The sequence below is a fragment of the Anomaloglossus baeobatrachus genome, chromosome 4 (genome assembly GCF_048569485.1).
Source record: "Anomaloglossus baeobatrachus isolate aAnoBae1 chromosome 4, aAnoBae1.hap1, whole genome shotgun sequence".
Taxonomy (NCBI): Eukaryota; Metazoa; Chordata; class Amphibia; order Anura; family Aromobatidae; genus Anomaloglossus; species Anomaloglossus baeobatrachus.
Genome location: NC_134356.1, coordinates 457914715 through 457934843, shown reverse-complemented (window position 1 = coordinate 457934843; position 20129 = coordinate 457914715). Strand labels below are relative to the sequence as shown.

Sequence of the window (20129 nt, the reverse complement as noted above, 5' to 3'; positions counted from 1 at the left end):
AGGGACCCGCACTACAAAGCGCAGTGAGGAAGGGCCCACAGACTACTGGACCGGTTCTGACATCCCGCGGATTCGAGATTGACCTGAGTCCATCACGTTAGTGACCAGTGTGACTGGGCTGGCAGCTGAAGTTTGAGTAAACTACACCCTGAACCCGCAGAGACTGTGTTGGCTCATCCTTACCGGCACTGCCGCCCAGCGCTTAGGCACCATTACAACCCTCTTCACCCACCGGGGGCACGCTCCGCCTGTGGGGAGCGACACCATCCCGGCTGCGATAACACCTGCCCCGACGAGGAACCCGGCAGCGGCGGCTATTCCCTAGCCACATACCACAGGTGGCGTCACGACAAACTTTTCCTAATACCCTGCTTCCCCCACCATTAAACTGTACGTCTCAGCGCAACGGAGTCAGGCAAGGCCATCCCGTGACAACGCCTAACCCGACCCAAAATGGCCCGGCGACAAGTAGGTTAACTGCCTGCCCCGTGGGGCGCTACATTAGCATGCCCACAGGGACGTGCTAATATGCTATTGAATGCCCATTGCCCAGCATCATCAGCCGTATCTGTGTCCACGGTCACCGCCTCAGACACCGGGCTTAGGGTTAGTGCGCATGATCAGAATGCCCGGCAAGTCTGGTTATGCGCACTAGACCTCTCTGAAGCTGGGAGGCGTACACCTGGCCTCATAGTGCACATGACAGGAAATGCGGCACATTCTGATCATATGCACTGACCCTATGCCTGGCATCTGAGGTGGTGAGAACAGACATAGGTACGCGCGTCACTGCTGATGACGCTGGGTAATGGGCATTGGATAGTATGTTAGCACGCCCCTGTGGGTGTGCTAACATGCTAAGAGGGTGGACTAGTCGGGGGAAAATCACGCCCTTGCAACTCGTCCATGCGCTCGTTAGCATAAAAGGATCTTTAGAAATACTTTGTATGCTAGTATAGGCTAGGACGGTTAGGCAGGGATTAGTAATATGCACCCAGAAACGCTCGTGGTTCTGGGTGCATATTGGACCTGTTAGATGGGCGGTGGGATGCGGTGGTAGTCGTGACAGATGCTGCCGGTTTGCTGCAGCGAAGCCCTGGGACAGTTCTCAGCACCGCATCCGCACCTCTAGTACAGGGGAAGAGTTACTGGGACTTGTGGTGCAGAGCACTTACTTGCAGGCCAATGCTTGTTCCATCTTCAGGACCACTTCCCAGCTGCAGCAGGTCCCAGTGCCCTCAAACACCACACACTGACACAGATTTTTCTGAACATAAACATCTGTTTACTTATAACATCTCGCCAGTGGCGGGCACTTCGCCTTCTAGTTGCAGGAGACATCATCCTTAATAAATACTGTCCTTTGGAAATACGCTCCGGCTTTCTTCTTCGGTCGTTGCCATTAGCGACTGGAGCCACTCTTAATTTGTACATTTTTCTGGTCGACCGCTTCCCTGGTACTTGGGCTCCCGTTGGGGTCCCTAAGTTCCTCTTCCTCCCCATCAGCTTCACTATCCACGGCAGAATCAATTGTCTTTCTGGTCTGTCAGGACCTACTCCTCTCCCAAGGGTCTGAGACGCCCAGGGAATAGGGTACTCAGTCCCCGGCAGTGTATCACTGGGGAACGTCACTTTGGTGGCTGTTGCCCGGTCCTTGCCTGGGCTTTTTCATGGGGAGTATTTACAGGGGAGATAAGAGTCATTTGTGTGACGCCACCTGCGGGTTGCAGTTAATGTTGTGGAACTGCCGCTGCTGAAGTGGGTACTCCCAGGGTTGGTGGTAATGGCAGCTGTGGTGGTGGGCCCTCCGCAGGTAGGGCTGAGCCTGGGAGGTATGTGATGTAGTAATATTGTAGCGTGGAGCGTTTGGGGTCCGACTTTCCCTTTGCGGTGGCAGTCTCCTTCTCCGTACGGCGGGCAGTGTGGACCCTGTAGGGCTGGTCTGTGTCCCGAACCCTGATCCTTGCTTTACTGCTGATGCCCCCGGATTTGTAGGTCAGTGAAGTCCATGAAGGTCCCCTCACTGTGCAAGTATTTGCCAGGCCATCTGAAACTGTTGCCTGACCTAGGGCCCTGTGCCCAGTGCATGCTCTGGTCCCAGCGGTACCCGTGTGTACCTGTCCTGGCGACCACTCTCCTGTGCCCCAGGGTCACCATTACACGACCCAGCTCTCAGGCACGTGTCTACTTTCACTTCTACTTCAGAATGTCTGCAGACTGACTGCTGTCCCCTCCCACCAGGCTGTCTAGTTCCCTGGTCAGGCTCCGCCCTCTAGGTGGCCCTCCCCTTGTCTAACTAGGTGTGGAGTTGTAACTAGGATTTTTAGTGTGTGTGGGTGTTTCTGGCACTGGTGTTCCAGTACCCAGGGAGTAGGTCCTGCATCCCCGTGAGGATGCAGTTCCCTGTAGTGCCCTGAGTGGCTCAGGGGCGCTACAGGTCCACTGACCTTTCGCTGACTGAGGGGATTCGTTAGGTCTCCGCCAGGGAATGGCCACCAACCGGGCCACACTGCGTATCCAGCACCCGGATTTGACCCACAAGGTCAGGGGCGTAACTTCCGCGGTCACAGAGGTCGCCATTGCGTCCGGGCCTGGCAGCTTAGGGGCCCGCTCTGCAAACCACGCGGCCGCTATATATACCGATGCCGCCGCTGACACCGGGACCCCTGCCCGGTGTCATCGGCGGCGGCACTGACCCCTCCTGCCCGGTGTCATCGGCAGCGGCACTGGGCCTCCTGCTCGGTGTCATTAGCGGCAGCACCGAGCCCTGCTGCCCGGTGTCATTGAAGGTGGCACCGGGCCCCCTCGCCCGTCATCGCGCACAGCAATGATGAAGCACAGAGCGGCGCTCCATGCTCCATCATTCTCCCCCTGTGCGCGGTGACGTCACTCCTGTGCGACTGCTGTGCTGAGAGCACAGAGCGCAGGACAGACTGCTGTCCACACTGCAGTGTCAGCAGCTTCTCACACTGCAGTGCAGGGATGACGAGCGCTGCTGTCAGGAGGTTAGATGAGATCATTACCTGCTGTGACGATCTCCTGCCCTCCTGATGTCAGCGCTGTCACTGCCTCCTATGCCCGCCGCGTTCTCACATCACGTCTCACGGGTGGCCCGAGACTGTCACTAGCGGTGACGTCATGGGCTCCCGCGATTCTTCGCTGTGAACGCGGCGTACAATGGAAGTCAGTAACAGCGCTGACGTCAGGAGTGCAGGAGATCGTCACAACAGGTAATGATCTCTTCTAACCTCCTGATGGCAGCGCTTGTCATCCCTTGCAGTGACCTGGGCTGACCTATTGGTGTTAGCTCAGGTCACTGCACTACTCTCCCAGCCAATGGGGAACATTTTGTTCTTCATTGACTGGGACAGTGACTATGGTATGGATCGTCATGGGACCCCCTTATAGGATTACACCAGACCCGGATTTGAGTGTTCTTTTCAATAAATTGGTGAAAGAGGGAATGTTTTGGGGAGTGTTTTTTCAAATAAAACTTTTTTTGTTGTCTATTTTTTATTAATTACTGACTGGGTTAGTGATGTCGGGTATCTGATAGACACCATGACATCACTAACCCCAGGGTTACACATCTGGCATCAACCCCATATATTACCCCGTTTGCCACCGCACCAGGGCAACAGGATGAGTTGGGGCAAAGCACCAGGATTGGCACATCTAATGGATGTGCCACTTCTGGGGCGGCTGTGGCCTGCTATTTTTAGGCTGGGGAGTGTCCAATAACGGTGGACCTCCCTAGTCTCAGAATACCAGACCACAGCTGTTCGCTTTACCTTGGCTGGTGATACAATTTGGTGGGCACCCAACATTTTTTGTTTTAAATTATTTATTTAATTTAAAATAACAGTGTGGGGTGCCCTCTGTTTTGGATTACCAGCCAAGGTGAATCTGCCAGCTGTGGTCTACAGGCTGCAGCCGTCTGCTTTTTCCTAGCTGGCTACAAAAGATAGGGGGAACAACACGTCGTTTATTTTTTAAATTATTTATTTTTTGGGTAAATACAATGCTAAGCACCCTTTAGTGCCACATGAAAGTCACTAAAGGGTGCCAGCTTAGAATATGCAGGGAGGTGGGACATTATATATGTCTTTCTCATCTATCTATCTATCTATCTATCCCTCTATTAATTCATTCATCCATCAATCCCTCTATCTCTCTGTCTCTATATCTATCTATCTCTCTATCTATCCATCTCTATATCTACCCATCTATTTATCTTTCTAGCTGCTTCCGTTTTTTTGCGGTTCGCAAAAAAACAGAAGGCACATGGATGCCACACAGATGCATCCGTGAAAAAAACTATCTTTTTTTGCGGACCGCAAAGACATGTGAATGTAGCCTTATACACAGGGAGGCCTGGGGGTTCTGCATTATACACAGGGAGGCCTGGGGGTTCTGCATTATACACAGGGAGGCCTGGTGGGGGCTGCATTATACACAGGGAGTCCTGGTGGAGGCTGCATTATACACAGGCAGGCCTGGTGGGGGCTGCATTATACACAAGGAGGCATGGTGGTGGCTGCATTATACACAGGGAGGCCTGGTGGGGGCTGCATTATACACAGGGAGGCCTGGTGGGGGCTGCATTATACAGATGGAGGCCTGGGGGTTCTGCATTATACACAGGGAGGCCTGGTGGAGGCTGTATTATACACAGGAGGCCTGGGGGTTCTGCATTATACACAGGGAGGCCTGGAAGTTCTGCATTATACACAGGGAGGCCTGGTGGGGGGCTGCATTATACACAGGGAGGCCTGGGGTGGCGGCATTATACACAGGGAGGACTGGTGGAGGCTGCATTATACACAGGGAGGCCTGATGGAGGCTGCGTTATACACAGGGAGGCCTGGAGGAAGCTGTATTATACACAGGGAGGCCTGGTGGAGGCTGCATTATACGCAGTGAGGCCTGGTGGGGGCTGCATTATACACTGGGAGGCCTGGTGGTGGCGGCATTATACACAAGGAGGCTGCATTCTACACAGGGAGGCCTGGTGGGGGCTGCATTATACACAGGGAGGCTTGGTGGGGGGCTGCATTATACACAGGGAGGCCTGGTAGGGACTACATTATACACAGGGAGGCCTGGTAGGGACTACATTATACAAAATGAAGGACACCTTATACATGGACTATAGGGGTGCATTTATATATAGGAGTATGGGGCTGCATAATACAATATGAAGGTTTTATGGGGCTGCATTATAACACATATAGGACTATGTGGGCTACATTATAATATATAGAGGACTATGGAGGCTACCTTATACATGGACTATGGGGTGCATTATAAAACATGGAGCACTATGTGGTGCAGTATAATCTATTAGGTACTATGGGGTGAATCATAATACATGGAGAACTATGGGAAATGCATTATAATAAATGGAGGACTATGGAGGTGTATTCTATTATATCAAGGGTTATGTGGGACCCTTTATACTATATGGAAGGCTATGTGGGGACCATTATAGTATTTGGAGAACTATATACGAGGGGGGACAAAGATACAAGCATGGGATTCAAACGTTTTGTGCTGAGGGAAAAAGGCTCTTTCCCTCAGCACCCAGCTTTCCCATGCTCTGCTATAATCTTCTCTCAGCACTCAGCTTTCCCATGCTCTGATATGGGAAAGCTGGGTGCTGAGGGAAAGATGTATAGCAGAGCATGGGAAAGCTGGGTGCCGAGGACAAGATGGATATCAGAACATAGGAAAGCTATATGCTCAGAGACGGTTTTTAGATCCTGGGAAACCTGGGTACTGAGGGTAAAAGCCAAGTGTCAGCGTGATTATCACATACCCTGAGTGGCAGTGTCATCCCGTACCCCAAGTGTCGGTGTACGTGGAGGGGGGGCGGGTCTGAACTTTGCACCGGGGCCCATCAATCTCTCGTTACGGCACTGCACAAGGTCACACCAAATTAAAGTAATTGGGATTTTGCTCCACCACGTCTCTCACAGACACAGTCTGTGCTTCTCCCTCAGAGACTCTCCTCACACTAACTGACCTCCTAACTACTCTTTTTCAAACTAAGCCCCTTCCCTTCACTAATGCGGGCGTCACACGAGACGATCTATCGTGCGATATGTCGTCGGGGTCACGGTTTTCGTGACGCACATCCGGCATCGTTTGCGACGTCGTTGCATGTGACACCTACGAGCGACTCTGAACGTTCGCAAATCGGTTACAAATAGTGTATCGTTGACACGTCGTTCATTTTTAAAAAATCGTTTATTCTTCTTTGCTCCGGTTGTTCATCGTACCCGAGGTAGCACACATCACTCCGTGTGACACCCCGGGAACGATGAACACAGCTTACCTGCGTCCCGCCGGCAATGCTGAAGGAAGGAGGTGGGCGGGATGTTTATGTCCCGTTCATCTCCGCCCCTCCGCTTCTATTGGCCGGTCACTGTGTGACGTCGCTGTGATGCCGAACGTCCCACCCCCCTGAAGGAAGTGGATGTTGGCCACCCACAGCGACGTCACTCAGCAGGTAAGTGCGTGTGACGGGGTTCAACGACTTTGTGCGCCACGGGCAACGAATTGCCCGTGACGCACAAACGATGGGGGTGGGTACGACCGCTCGTGCGATCGCACGATAGACGTATCGTGTGACGCCCGCATAACTCCCTTTAGCTCGTGAGTACCAGGGAAGCAGCTTACACAGTGTGGCCACCTAGTGGCCGTTTAAACACATTACACCATAACATAAACTTTAGATATTACATTTTATATACAGAAAACACGCAGGTGTGGGGCGGCCGTGCCTTAAGCCTGCTTTACACCATGCGATCCAGCATACGATATCGTATGCGATCGTAACCGCCCCCATCGTATGTGCGGCACGTTCAATTTGTTGAATGTGCCGCACATACGAGTAACCCCCCGTCACACGCACTTTCCCGTCCATACGACCTTGACGTGGGCGGCGAACGTCCACTTCCTGGAGTGGGAGGGACGTTCGGTGTCACAGCGACGTCACGCGGCAGCCGGCCAATAGAAGCAGAGGGGCGGAGCTGAGTGGGACGCAGGTAAGATCTGTTCATCGTTCTCGGGGTGTCACACACTGCGATGTGTGCTACCCCGGGTACGATGAACAATCTGACGTTCAATTCATGAGGAATGAACGACGTGCGTGCGATGAATGTTTTACCGTTCAATCACAATCGCACGTAGCTGTCACACACTGCAATGTACCTTACGATGCCAGATGTGCGTCACTTACGACGTGACCCCGCCGACACATTGTAAGATACATTGCAGCTTTACACCCCCTTACAGACCTGACAGATTCCCTTTAACAAACGACGGATCTGAGCGGGGACTTCCAGCGGTGTCCAGGACGTAGTGTTGGGGTCACATCGGGTTGCGACATCAAGCGAACCCTGCGTCCAATCAGTGCTGGCTTCCTTCTTCCCACCATTGGACCAAAGGAACAGTCAACAGGACGTGAGTGCAGCCGCATCGCTCACTTCCTTTTGATTAACTTGTTTGGTCCGAAGGCGGGAAGAAGGAAGCCAGGGGGCTTGCATGATTGGACGCTGGGCTTGCATGATGTCACAAACCCACACTGCACATGACACTGCTGGAGGTGAGTATAATCTTCATTAATTTACCCGAGGGAAACATGGAATCAGAAAGAGGGGTGGTCTAGTAGTGGACAAGCCCTTTAAACTAGTAAAAACAGAAAAGAACAACAAAATAAACTGTTAAATAATTGAACATGTATGTGACTAAACTAGTGAAAGTGACCCCTAAAAAGCTGTGTCTGGCCCGTACGGGGATCGAACCCGCGACCTTGGCGTTATTAGCACCACGCTCTAACCAACTGAGCTAACCGGCCATGTGTGCTGTGTTTACCCTTATAGAAGGTAGTGGAAGTATGTGTGATCACAATCATGCCTCTGTGGTCGCTTAGGAGTAGATGAAGTTCTGTATGAGATGGGATGTAATGGAGCCAGGACTGGTTTTTTTTCTATTTTCCCAATAAACTGATTTTATGAGATGGATTTGTCACACGTGGTGATTTTTCATGGTTGATACATTACGTAAAGTTCAATAAAAGTAAAGACTGAACAGTTTACAATTATGAATATTATACTGGGAAAAATCTGTTAATTTCAGGTGAAATATGAACAAAAAGTACAAAAAAAACAAAAACAAAAAACAAAAAAAAATAATTGCCTCCCCGTCGGGGAATCGAACCCCGGTCTCCCGCGTGACAGGCGGGGATACTCACCACTATACTAACGAGGATTGGCGGTGTATCTGGCTCCAAATCCCCTACCAGGAGGTGATGACGACACGCAATACTAAAGCGCTGTACATATGTAAAGAGTGGACGTACTGAGCGCATGCTACTGACTGCTCTCACGTAACAACAACCATTCATGTGTTCCAGACTCCTACAAACTACAAGTACCGGCATGCATAGCGACGTGAGGGCCCGCCTTCTCAGTAAACCACTACGATCTCAGGAGGGCGTTACCAGGTGGTGGTCGGAGACGTCCGGGAACAGAGTGATAACAGCGCAGGTGAGAAACCTCCCCGGTCACTAACGTAGTGTACGGAGGGGGCCGCGCAGGCATGCGCTGTACAGCCGAGCCCGTTCTGTGCAGAGCGTGACGTGCTGAGTGCGCTCCGTACAGCGTGCCATGAGCACGCTGCAGCTTCCATTACCTGCCCAGAAGAGCTCGGCTCCTGCCAGTGCACCATGTGCTGTGTCCTGTATGTGGGTTCCTGCTTGCACCCTGGTCGCTGCAGGTCGCCTCTGTTCACATTGGCATCATGTTGCAGGTAACCTGAACTACAGAACTCAAATGCAAATTCTGACTTGTCCTTGGCGCTCAGTCCCCAGCTTGGCATGTGAGGGTGTGCTGCTGCCATGTTTCTGAAGCTGGCACCCCTTGTGCACTGCGGCTGGCCAGCAATTGTGGGTGATATGATGACAGCCTGGGAATACAGCCCTTTCCTACAGTGAGGGGATCATTAGCTAGTTTGATGTTTTAGGTTAGGCTGCTTTCACACATCCGGTTTTTCCTGTGCGGCACAATCTGGCACTTTGCAGAAAAACCGCAACCGTTTGGTGTTTTTTTTTTTGTTTGCCGCTGGTTGCGGTTATTTTGCATAGACTTACATTAGTGCCGTATTTTGCTGCATGGGTTTGCGTTCCGTCCGTTTTTTGCCGCATGCGGCAGATTTAGCCGATGTGGCGGCTGGATGGAACGTTCTGGCACGTTTTTTGTCCAGCAAAAAAAAAAAAAACGCATCGCGTCGCATCCGGACGATGCGGCGTGCTTTGCAATGCATGCCTATGGACGCCGCATGCAGTGTCCTGCGGCAAAACCCGCATCCGGCCGCCGCATGCGTTTTTTTTTTTCCACTGCGCATGCTCAGTAGCCTGCCGCAAGCGAAAAACCGGACGGACCGCATGTTAAAAACTTATGCAAAGGATGTGGTTTTGTCGCCACATCCATTGCATAGGTTTTAGAGTCGGATTGGCCGGCTCTGCTAAAACCGGAGGTGTGAAAGCAACCTAAAGGCCGCTTTACACACTGCGATATCGGTCCCGATATCGCTAGTGTGGGTACCCGCCCCCATCTGTTGTGCGACACGGGCAAATCGCTGCCCGTGCCGCACAACATCGCCCAGACCCGTCACACATACTTACCTGCCCGGCGACGTCGCTGTGACCAGCGAACCGCCTCCTTTCTAAGGGGGCGGTCCGTGCGGCGTCACAGCGACGTCACTGAGCGGCCGCCCAATAGAAGCGGAGGGGCGGAGCTGAGCGGGACGTAACATCCCGCCCATCTTCTTCCTTCCGCATTGTGGCCGGGAGGCAGGTAAGGAGAGCTTCCTCGTTCCTGCGGTGTCACACAGAGCGATGTGTGCTGCCACAGGAACGAGGAACAACTTCGTTACTGCTGCAGTAACGATAATTGAGAATGGACCCCCATGTCACCGACGAGCGATTTTGTGACGATGCAAAATCGCTCATCGGTGTCACACGCAACAATATCGCTAATGCGGCCGGATGTGCGTCACAAATTCCGTGACCCCAATGACACAGCATTAGCGATCTCGTAGCGTGTAAAGCCCCCTTTAGTCTAAAAGTTTGGTAAAAAAAAATAAAATTGAAGGATCTGGACAATTCCTTTAAATTTAAGAATGGGAAGTTTCTAGGTACTCAGGCTATTAAAGGGAACCTGTCATCAGTTTTTTTCACTATGAAACCAAAGGTGTCACCTTCTGCAGCTCCTGAGCTGCATTCTATGGTGTACCTTGTGCCCTGACTCCCCTTGTAGACCCCAAATGTAACTTTTTAAAACCTGACCGTTAGGTATGCTAATGACCTGTGAAGCTCAGATGGGCATGCTCATTTTCGTCTCCTGTCCCTCGTTGTGGCCTTCTTCGCCATCCTCCTTTCATGATTGATGTGATGACGTCTTTTCCGTCATCATGCACGCTAGTCGGCTAAATCTCGCGTTTGTGCAGTCATTACCCTGGCTCGCACAGTTCGCACATGCGTGAGATTATGGCTGGGTACGAGGATGATGCAGGGGACGTCATTCACATTGCCGACCATAATCTCACGCAAACACAGCACTGGCTCGCGCAAGGTCAAACTGTGCATGTGTGAGCCGGGGGAATGACTGCACAAACGGAAGATTTGGCCGACCAGGGTGCATGATGACGGCTGCGTCACCACGTCAATCATGAAAGGAGGATGGCGATGGCGGCCTGAAGGAGGGACAGGAGACGAAAATGAGCATGCCCATCTGAGCCCCACAGGTCATTAGCATACGTAGCAGTCAGGTTTTATAAAGTTATATTCGGGGTCTGCAAGGGGAGACAGGGCACAAGGTACACCATAGAATGCAGCTCAGGAGCTGCAGAAGGTGACACTTTTGGTTTCATAGTGAAAAACTGGTGACAGGTTCCCTTTAAGTGAAGCGCATTGGTGCCCTGCTGACCTAGGGGGTGTAATTGCCAGAGACCACATGTAGTACAGATGTCTAACCCAGCTTCCTTCACATTTCAGACATGCCAGAGGGCCCAGAGCTTCACCTTGCCAGTCTCTATGTTAACAAAGTATGCCATGGATTGCATTTTGGAGGACAAGTGGAGAAATCTGCTGTTAGCAAAAATCCAGAAGTGCCATTCAGCTGCCCGAATTATACCATCAGTGCCGTGTCCCGGGGAAAGGAGGTGAAGCTGATACTCACGCCTGTGAAAGGTGCAGAGGAATGGGTGGTTTTCAGATTTGGCATGTCTGGAAGCTTCAAGCTCACCACCGAGGATGACCTCCCAAAGCACGCCCACCTGCGCTTCTACACTCGGGATGTTCCCCGGCAGGTGCTAAGCTTCGTTGACCAGCGTCGCTTTGGCAGCTGGGTATATAATGGCACGTGGCAGCAGACACGTGGGCCTTGTGTGATGACTGAGTATGAGAAGTTCAGGTGCGTGGAAATAACATATTGGCTGTGACTTTGCCCCTTTTATATGGCATTATTGACCTTTTTCTTTTGTATTGACCAATTTCTAGTCCTCCCGTTCTTTTATTTGGGAGTATGTATGAGAAGTGACTACAGCTTTTAGCGGCCTTGTCATAAGGGATTCTGAATATGAAAACACTTGTCTTATCATGGGGTCACAATACTGTGCTGTCCTTCCCTCCAATTCTTCATACTGCGGCTATGGCTCGTCTTATTTGTTGATGTGTATAAAAAATATTCTGTACTTCAGTAAGGGGGTATAATCTGTGCTCCCTTTTATGAAGAGCGCAGACTGAATACATATCAGAAAGCGCCTCCTACTGGGGTGAGCAGTAGGCGTAAGACTGGCCATATACATTTGCTGACTGTCGGCCAAATTATGCCTCGACCGATGGTCCAACCGACAGCTAACTCATGTCATGCTCCCATACACAGGAGCACGTACTTGTCCGAGTACACCTATGTTTTTTAGGATTAAGGCACCTGACAGATCGACTGGCTGCTTATCGCCAGGAGGACGATTCAATCATCAGTCCCTGAAATCGGACATGTGCGATTTGACGTCTCTCCTCACGCCGGCACCCCATACACATTAGACTGGCTGCCGAACTTATCGGCGAGTTCAGCCGACTTTTTAGTCTGTATATTGGGGGAACATCAGGGTATCCTAGAATATTCTATTTATTGCACTTCGTTTGTTCTTAGTGGATGACATCTTTTTCAGTATATCGTTTGTGTTGAGAATTTTTGACCCTCCCATTATTAAATGATTAGAGGCGCATGAGCCAAAAACAAGTGTTCCCCCTAAATTTCCTTTATTGAAGGATAGATCGAATTGTGCCAAATATTGACATGAGTACACTAATTGGACAAACCGTCCCAGGAATATTATTAAGTAGTAATTAGTTCAATTATTCCAATTTTTGAGATTTTTTATTTTGTATAAATCAAAACTACATACCACCAACGTGCAGATATACCCATAAGTACTAGACCAACGGTCGCATATATAAAAATACACAGACAATATGTACAATAAACATATACAGTTGTCAAAAAAATGAAGGTTCACAGAAAATGGGGATGGAGTCAGAGCCCAACTTATCCTTGGGACCACACAGACTGGTTCAAGCAGCGCCACATAGTATGGAAGAAAGGAAGATTTCAATCCTTATAAGTCCAAGGAGGTATATGGGGGAACTCTCCAGCAATTTCCTTTGCATTAATAAAGGTGAGCCTTCAACTTCATAGATTGGATAATCTCCACCTCAAACAGGTTATCTCCACCTCAACGCGTTTCCCCATACAACACAAACGTATGGTTCATCAGGAGGCTACAAGATAAACACACTAAATCAGCAACCAAGACTAAGGGGTGCTTCACACACAGCGAGCTCGCTGCCGAGATCGCTGCTGAGTCACGCTTTTTGTGACGCAGCAGTGACCTCATTAGCGATCTCGCTGTGTGTGACAATGAGCAGCGATCTGGCCCCTGCTGCGAGATCGCTGCTCGTTACACACAGCCCTGGTTCGTTTTCTTCAAAGCCGCTCTCCTGCTGTGACACACAGATCGCTGTGTGTGACAGCAAGAGAGCGACAAATGAAGCGAGCAGGGAGCAGGAGCCGGCGTCTGACAGCTGAGGTAAGCTGTATCCAAGATAAACATCGGGTAACCAAGGTGGTTACCCGATATTTACCTTAGTTACCAGCCTCTGCAGCTCTCACGCTGCCTGTGCTGCCGGCTCCGGCACTCTGCACATGTAGCTGCTGTACACATCGGGTTAATTAACCCGATGTGTACAGCAGCTAGGAGAGCAAGGAGCCAGCGCTAAGCAGTGTGCGCGGCTCCCTGCTCTCTGCACATGTAGCTGCATTACACATCGGGTTAATTAACCCGATGTGTACTGTAGCTAGGAGAGCAAGGAGCCAGCGCTCAGTGTGCGCGGCTCCCTGCTCCCTGCTCACACTGGTAACTAATGTAAACATCGGGTAACCATACCCGATGTTTACCTTAGTTACCAGTCTCCGCAGCTTCCAGACGGCGGCTCCGTGCAAGCGCAGCGTCGCTTGCACGTCGCTGCTGGCTGGGGGCTGTTCACTGGTCGCTGGTGAGATCTGCCTGTTTGACAGCTCACCAGCGACCATGTAGCGATGCAGCAGCGATCCTGACCAGGTCAGATCGCTGGTCGGATCGCTGCTGCATCGCTAAGTGTGAAGGTACCCTTACAATAAGACAGACAGTTTTAAACATAAAGCACCACATGTGGTATGGAGCGCTTGATAAACTATAATAAAGTACTTGCCCAACGAGATATAGTTGTCAGATATGCAGGTTCATGGCGCCATCAGCAGGGATCCATAGTAGACAGACAATGCTGAGGATATAATACCATAGTCCAGGGCGAGGCGTCATGAAGCTGCATATCAGGATGGATTTAAATAGCCAGGAGCAGCTGGGTGTAATCAATCAATTATGCAAAATAAACCACTCAACAGGTGCAGATTGCCTAATGTAGTGCGGGCGTAGTGAATAGACAAGGTCTGATACAAGGCCGTCCCACATCGCCATTAGCATGATAGGGATGCATGTCCCAAGTTTCCTAGGCAACACGCAAACCTATACGGAGGCCCAGCGGCGCCACAGCTGTCTACTATGGATCCCTGCTGATGGCGCCATGAACCTGCATATCTGACAACTATATCTCGTTGGGCAAGTACTTTATTATAGTTTATCAAGCGCTCCATACCACATGTGGTGCTTTATGTTTAAAACTGTCTGTCTTATTGTAAGTCTTGGTTGCTGATTTAGTGTGTTTATCTTGTAGCCTCCTGATGAACCATACGTTTGTGTTGTATGGGGAAACACGTTGAGGTGGAGATAACCTGTTTGAGGTGGAGATTATCCAATCTATGAAGTTGAAGGCTCACCTTTATTAATGCAAAGGAAATTGCTGGAGAGTTCCCCCATATACCTCCTTGGACTTATAAGGATTGAAATCTTCCTTTCTTCCATACTATGTGGCGCTGCTTGAACCAGTCTGTGTGGTCCCAAGGATAAGTTGGGCTCTGACTCCATCCCCATTTTCTGTGAACCTTCATTTTTTTGACAACTGTATATGTTTATTGTACATATTGTCTGTGTATTTTTATATATGCGACCGTTGGTCTAGTACTTATGGGTATATCTGCACGTTGGTGGTATGTAGTTTTGATTTATACAAAATAAAAAATCTCAAAAATTGGAATAATTGAACTAATTACCAAATATTGACATGAGAACAAAGGCGTCCAGTCTGAAAGTCAACCTTTAATTGGGTTATTTAAAATAGATATACAAACTGTGATCCAAACACCATTAAAACCTAGAGATGATGGGACCAATGTGTACTGTGTGTATCTATGGCACCATCATTTACAGAAAAGGGGAACGGGTAATGTTCACCTAAATAAACAGCACCAGAGACGTGCTGAGTTTTACAACACACAAATAACTGATGTGGTATCACTGTTTAGACAAATGCTGTGTAGGTGTAGCCTTCAAGGGTGAGTGTAGGCACAAGAAGTAGCACGCCACTCCACAGACAAATTATTGTCACTCAGCGTCATAAACACCAAAACAGAATAAGTGAATGTCCCACCATAGAGCTAAACTAGTGTAATACGCTCCAAATGGGGACAGCCAAACTCATGCACCATGACAAACAATGCCCATGAAATAATGACCTCATAATACATATACCCTGCTCAATACCAACAGCGGCAGGGGGTCAAGGACAATAGGATGTCATGTACAGTGTAATATTAGGACCACTTGAAGTGGAACCATCTCACCCAGTCCTCGTGTCGGTGAGGTGTCGTCCTTCTCCAGTGCTGCTTGGTCCAAATACCGGCACGGGGGGAGCAGTGGTTTGGTCGCTGGCCCTATCTAGGATACCGCTGACCCTTGGATAATCCACAATAACTCCCGCCCTTACAAGGGCAGTCCACAGCTGGCCCTGTTGTGGCTGACCCTAATAACCATCAAGCAGGTGACTCCCGACGCGTTTTTCACAACAACTGCTCATCAGGGGAGGCTTGGAACACCTGAAAATCGTGGTTTTGGCTCAAACTTGGAGCTCAAACCTATGTGGCCTGGTATCATTGAAGGTGTACGATGTACTGAGGTAATTAAAGGGGACCTTGATCCCACCTCCCTTCCTCAAATTGAAGGAACCGCCCAAGCATGATTATGTAAATGATGCGGCGGGCAATAATGAAAACCAGGATGATATACAACAGATCCACCCCAAATCGTGAAGGCGATATAATGATCACTAGCCAAAATAAAATGCAGTGAGATGCAATCCGTTAGGTATAGGGCGACATAGCTCTTACCAGAAAGGACACACGTTTATTTCCTTTCTCATTTGGTAATCCAGTTAAAGGACGCCGTACTTCCTGGTGGTCCGATCACGTGGGTAGTCACGTGATCGGGAATGTGAGGACCAATAAGAATCGGTCGCGTCATACAGAGCCCGACCGCACGTCATCAGTGTGCGGCGACCTATGGAACGCAGGACTTCCTGGTTCGCCGGTCACATGATCAGTCACACGGCCGGTGACGTCACCAACAGAGGAAGGGGGCGTCCACAGGATATCGGTCACTCGGCCCACTTCGTGACGCACAAGGTGCTCATCACGTGATAGCGGCCGGACAGATAAAGCACAAAACTACATGTTTGACAGTGCATATTAAATCGCAAAATGAAGCGCGCATTATTAGCACTGTAGGTCGCATTAAATGGTTAGGAAAAATCCGTATTGAATGTGCATTACGGGATACTAAGACAGATTGCAATACTCCTATATCGTAAGGGGAAAATGAGATGCATGATCGCATCTCAATCACCTTGGTGATAAGAAGGGGGGGAATTGAGGGAGTTTGGTTCCATTATCGTTGTACTCATCCTGTCTGTTCAACCTATAAACATACAGGTCACCCATATGGCATGTACTCATAATGAGTACAGAGGGACATAAAAAAGCATGTGATAGAAAGGTTAAACACAGAAATCCAATCACATGTTAATGGATAAACAATCCCATCTTGTGACATCAAACCAATACAAAAATGCCAGATTCAAATGGGTAACCTGAATGAGGTCTTTATTCAGACCTCATTCAGGTTACCCATTTGATTGGATTTCTGTGTTTAACCTTTCTATCACATGCTTTTTTATGTCCCTCTGTACTCATTATGAGTACATGCCATATGGGTGACCTGTATGTTTATAGGTTGAACAGACAGGATGAGTACAACGATAATGGAACCAAACTCCCTCAATTCCCCCCCTTCTTATCACCAAGGTGATTGAGATGCGATCATGCATCTCATTTTCCCCTTACGATATAGGAGTATTGCAATCTGTCTTAGTATCCCGTAATGCACATTCATACGGATTTTTCCTAACCATTTAATGCGACCTACAGTGCTAATAATGCGCGCTTCATTTTGCGATTTAATATGCACTGTCAAACATGTAGTTTTGTGCTTTATCTGTCCGGCCGCTATCACGTGATGAGCACCTTGTGCGTCACGAAGTGGGCCGAGTGACCGATATCCTGTGGACGCCCCCTTCCTCTGTTGGTGACGTCACCGGCCGTGTGACTGATCATGTGACCGGCGAACCAGGAAGTCCTGCGTTCCATAGGTCGCCGCACACTGATGACGTGCGGTCGGGCTCTGTATGACGCGACCGATTCTTATTGGTCCTCACATTCCCGATCACGTGACTACCCACGTGATCGGACCACCAGGAAGTACGGCGTCCTTTAACTGGATTACCAAATGAGAAAGGAAATAAACGTGTGTCCTTTCTGGTAAGAGCTATGTCGCCCTATACCTAACGGATTGCATCTCACTGCATTTTATTTTGGCTAGTGATCATTATATCGCCTTCACGATTTGGGGTGAATCTGTTGTATATCATCCTGGTTTTCATTATTGCCGCCGCATCATTTACATAATCATGCTGGGCGGTTCCTTCAATTTGAGGAAGGGAGGTGGGATCAAGGTCCCCTTTAATTACCTCAGTACATCGTACACCTTCAATGATACCAGGCCACATAGGTTTGAGCTCCAAGTTTGAGCCAAAACCACGATTTTCAGGTGTTCCAAGCCTCCCCTGATGAGCAGTTGTTGTGAAACGCGTCGGGAGTCACCTGCTTGATGGTTATTAGGGTCAGCCACAACAGGGCCAGCTGTGGACTGCCCTTGTAAGGGCGGGAGTTATTGTGGATTATCCAAGGGTCAGCGGTATCCTAGATAGGGCCAGCGACCAAACCACTGCTCCCCCCGTGCCGGTATTTGGACCAAGCAGCACTGGAGAAGGACGACACCTCACCGACACGAGGACTGGGTGAGATGGTTCCACTTCAAGTGGTCCTAATATTACACTGTACATGACATCCTATTGTCCTTGACCCCCTGCCGCTGTTGGTATTGAGCAGGGTATATGTATTATGAGGTCATTATTTCATGGGCATTGTTTGTCATGGTGCATGAGTTTGGCTGTCCCCATTTGGAGCGTATTACACTAGTTTAGCTCTATGGTGGGACATTCACTTATTCTGTTTTGGTGTTTATGACGCTGAGTGACAATAATTTGTCTGTGGAGTGGCGTGCTACTTCTTGTGCATACACTCACCCTTGAAGGCTACACCTACACAGCATTTGTCTAAACAGTGATACCACATCAGTTATTTGTGTGTTGTAAAACTCAGCACGTCTCTGGTGCTGTTTATTTAGGTGAACATTACCCGTTCCCCTTTTCTGTAAATGATGGTGCCATAGATACACACAGTACACATTGGTCCCATCATCTCTAGGTTTTAATGGTGTTTGGATCACAGTTTGTATATCTATTTTAAATAACCCAATTAAAGGTTAAGTTTTAATATCACATGTTGCTACATCTATACCAATTGTACATGTTGGAATTCTTTTCTAATACCTACTGGTTCTGAATTGGTGCTATATTCATACCAGTCTGAAAGTCAATGATCCTTCCCGCACCCCCCCACCTTTTCATTCTAACATACACCTAAAATAAGTAGCCGGTCCCACATAGATCGGCACATTGAGAAACGGCATAGGGCATAATTTCAAATATTTAGACATACTCTCTCATCTGCGATCTCCCTTTTTCCATACAGGGAAAATGTTTTAAAACATTTGCCTGATAAACCATTCGACAAACCTATCTGTGAAGTTCTGCTGAACCAGAAATACTTCAATGGCATTGGCAACTACTTACGAGCAGAGATCCTCTTTCGGTCAGTATATGGACTTTAGCCGTACTTTTATGACCCTTCCATGTTACGGTGGTTTTCTAAAATGAATAATTTGTGTTTAATGACCAGGTTGAAGATTCCTCCATTTATGTCAGCTCGTACTGCCTTGGAAAGCGTTAAGGATCTGAGCAAGGTGAGAGATAGACGCGCACAGTACAATACTGAATTGCTGCCACCATTATGTGGTCTCCCTGACCCGACGAGTTGTGTGACTGTAACTGACCATTCGCATTGCCAGTGATGGGAAGAATTACCTACAAACAGTTCCTTTATTTGTGGATCCCAGGAGGAAATATGTTCATCTTCTCCAGGAAGCCACTCTATCGATAAGATGGCCAGGAAGCACTAGTGTTTTCTGAGGTGATGGCTTTCCCCTTCCCGACCTTTGATGCACCATATGCGTCATGAAACCTTGTTCCTTCACGACCTTTGACGCACCGTATGCGTCATGGCGGGTTTTCGTTCCTGCAGCGCTGGTGCCCGAGTTTACTGTAATGTCACCAGCGCTGCAGGTACATAAGGACTTGTAGTTGAGCCCAGGCTTTGCCCCCCCTGTGGCTACGATTGCTCTGATTTGGCTTTTGAAAGTGTCACTTTCACATTCAATCAGAAAGATTGTAATATTATTTCACCAATGAAACTTGGTGAAATACTACACTCCAGCCATGGCTGATGGTGCAATATCATCAGCCATTGGCTGGAGCAGGGAGAGCTCCGTGTAATGCCCCCCCCCCCCCCCATCTGATTGGAGGTAGCGTCCATGTGACGCTATCCCTCCAATCAGATGTGGAGGAGCGATGTGACCGGTGGGTGCCCTCCCCCCTTCAGCTTCATCCTGACCATGGACTGCAACACTGAAGAAGAGGGTCACCTGCTGCCGCGGCCACCGCGCTCTGCCGCCACCGATCACCATCCGGCAAGTTTTTTTTTTTTTTTTTTCTCCCCTCTTTGCTGTCTTTCCCTTTGTTTCTGTGCTGTTCCGCGCTCCCCTCTGCTGTCTTCCGTCCCCCCCCCGTTGTCCGCTCCCTCCCCCCCCCCCCCGCCCGATTCTACCCCCCCCAATCCACACTGACCTTCACTACCTGTGATCACTCTCCGCCGGTGTCCTGCTTCTGACACCCGGCTGGTGTGAGTGACTGCTGCTGCTGCCGGTGATCAATCCCCCAAAGAGCCGGAGGCCGGGGGGGGGGGGGGGGAGGAGAAGAGCCGGAGGCCGGGGGGGGGGGGAGGAGAAGAGCCGGAGGCCGGGGGGGGGAGGAGAAGAGCCGGAGGCCTGGGGGGGGG

At 49.6% G+C, this 20129-nt stretch overlaps 1 protein-coding gene and 2 non-coding genes across 3 annotated transcripts; 1 reads left to right on the top strand and 2 right to left on the bottom strand.

The window, feature by feature from the left end:
* Positions 1 to 7787: 7787 nt before the first annotated feature.
* Positions 7788 to 7861, bottom strand: TRNAI-AAU (transfer RNA isoleucine (anticodon AAU)). Its single transcript has one exon. It is a non-coding gene; the product is annotated as a tRNA-Ile (tRNA).
* A 341-nt stretch (positions 7862 to 8202) lies between these two features.
* Positions 8203 to 8274, bottom strand: TRNAD-GUC (transfer RNA aspartic acid (anticodon GUC)). The gene has a single exon. It is a non-coding gene; the product is annotated as a tRNA-Asp (tRNA).
* Positions 8275 to 8607: 333 nt separating this feature from the next.
* Positions 8608 to 19194, top strand: NEIL1 (nei like DNA glycosylase 1). The gene is made up of 5 exons (XM_075343617.1): positions 8608 to 8814; positions 11060 to 11477; positions 18708 to 18827; positions 18915 to 18978; positions 19132 to 19194. The coding sequence occupies exons 1-5, from the start codon at positions 8673 to 8675 to the stop codon at positions 19192 to 19194; spliced, it is 807 nt and encodes a 268-aa protein (XP_075199732.1). The 5' UTR covers positions 8608 to 8672.
* Positions 19195 to 20129: the final 935 nt, after the last annotated feature.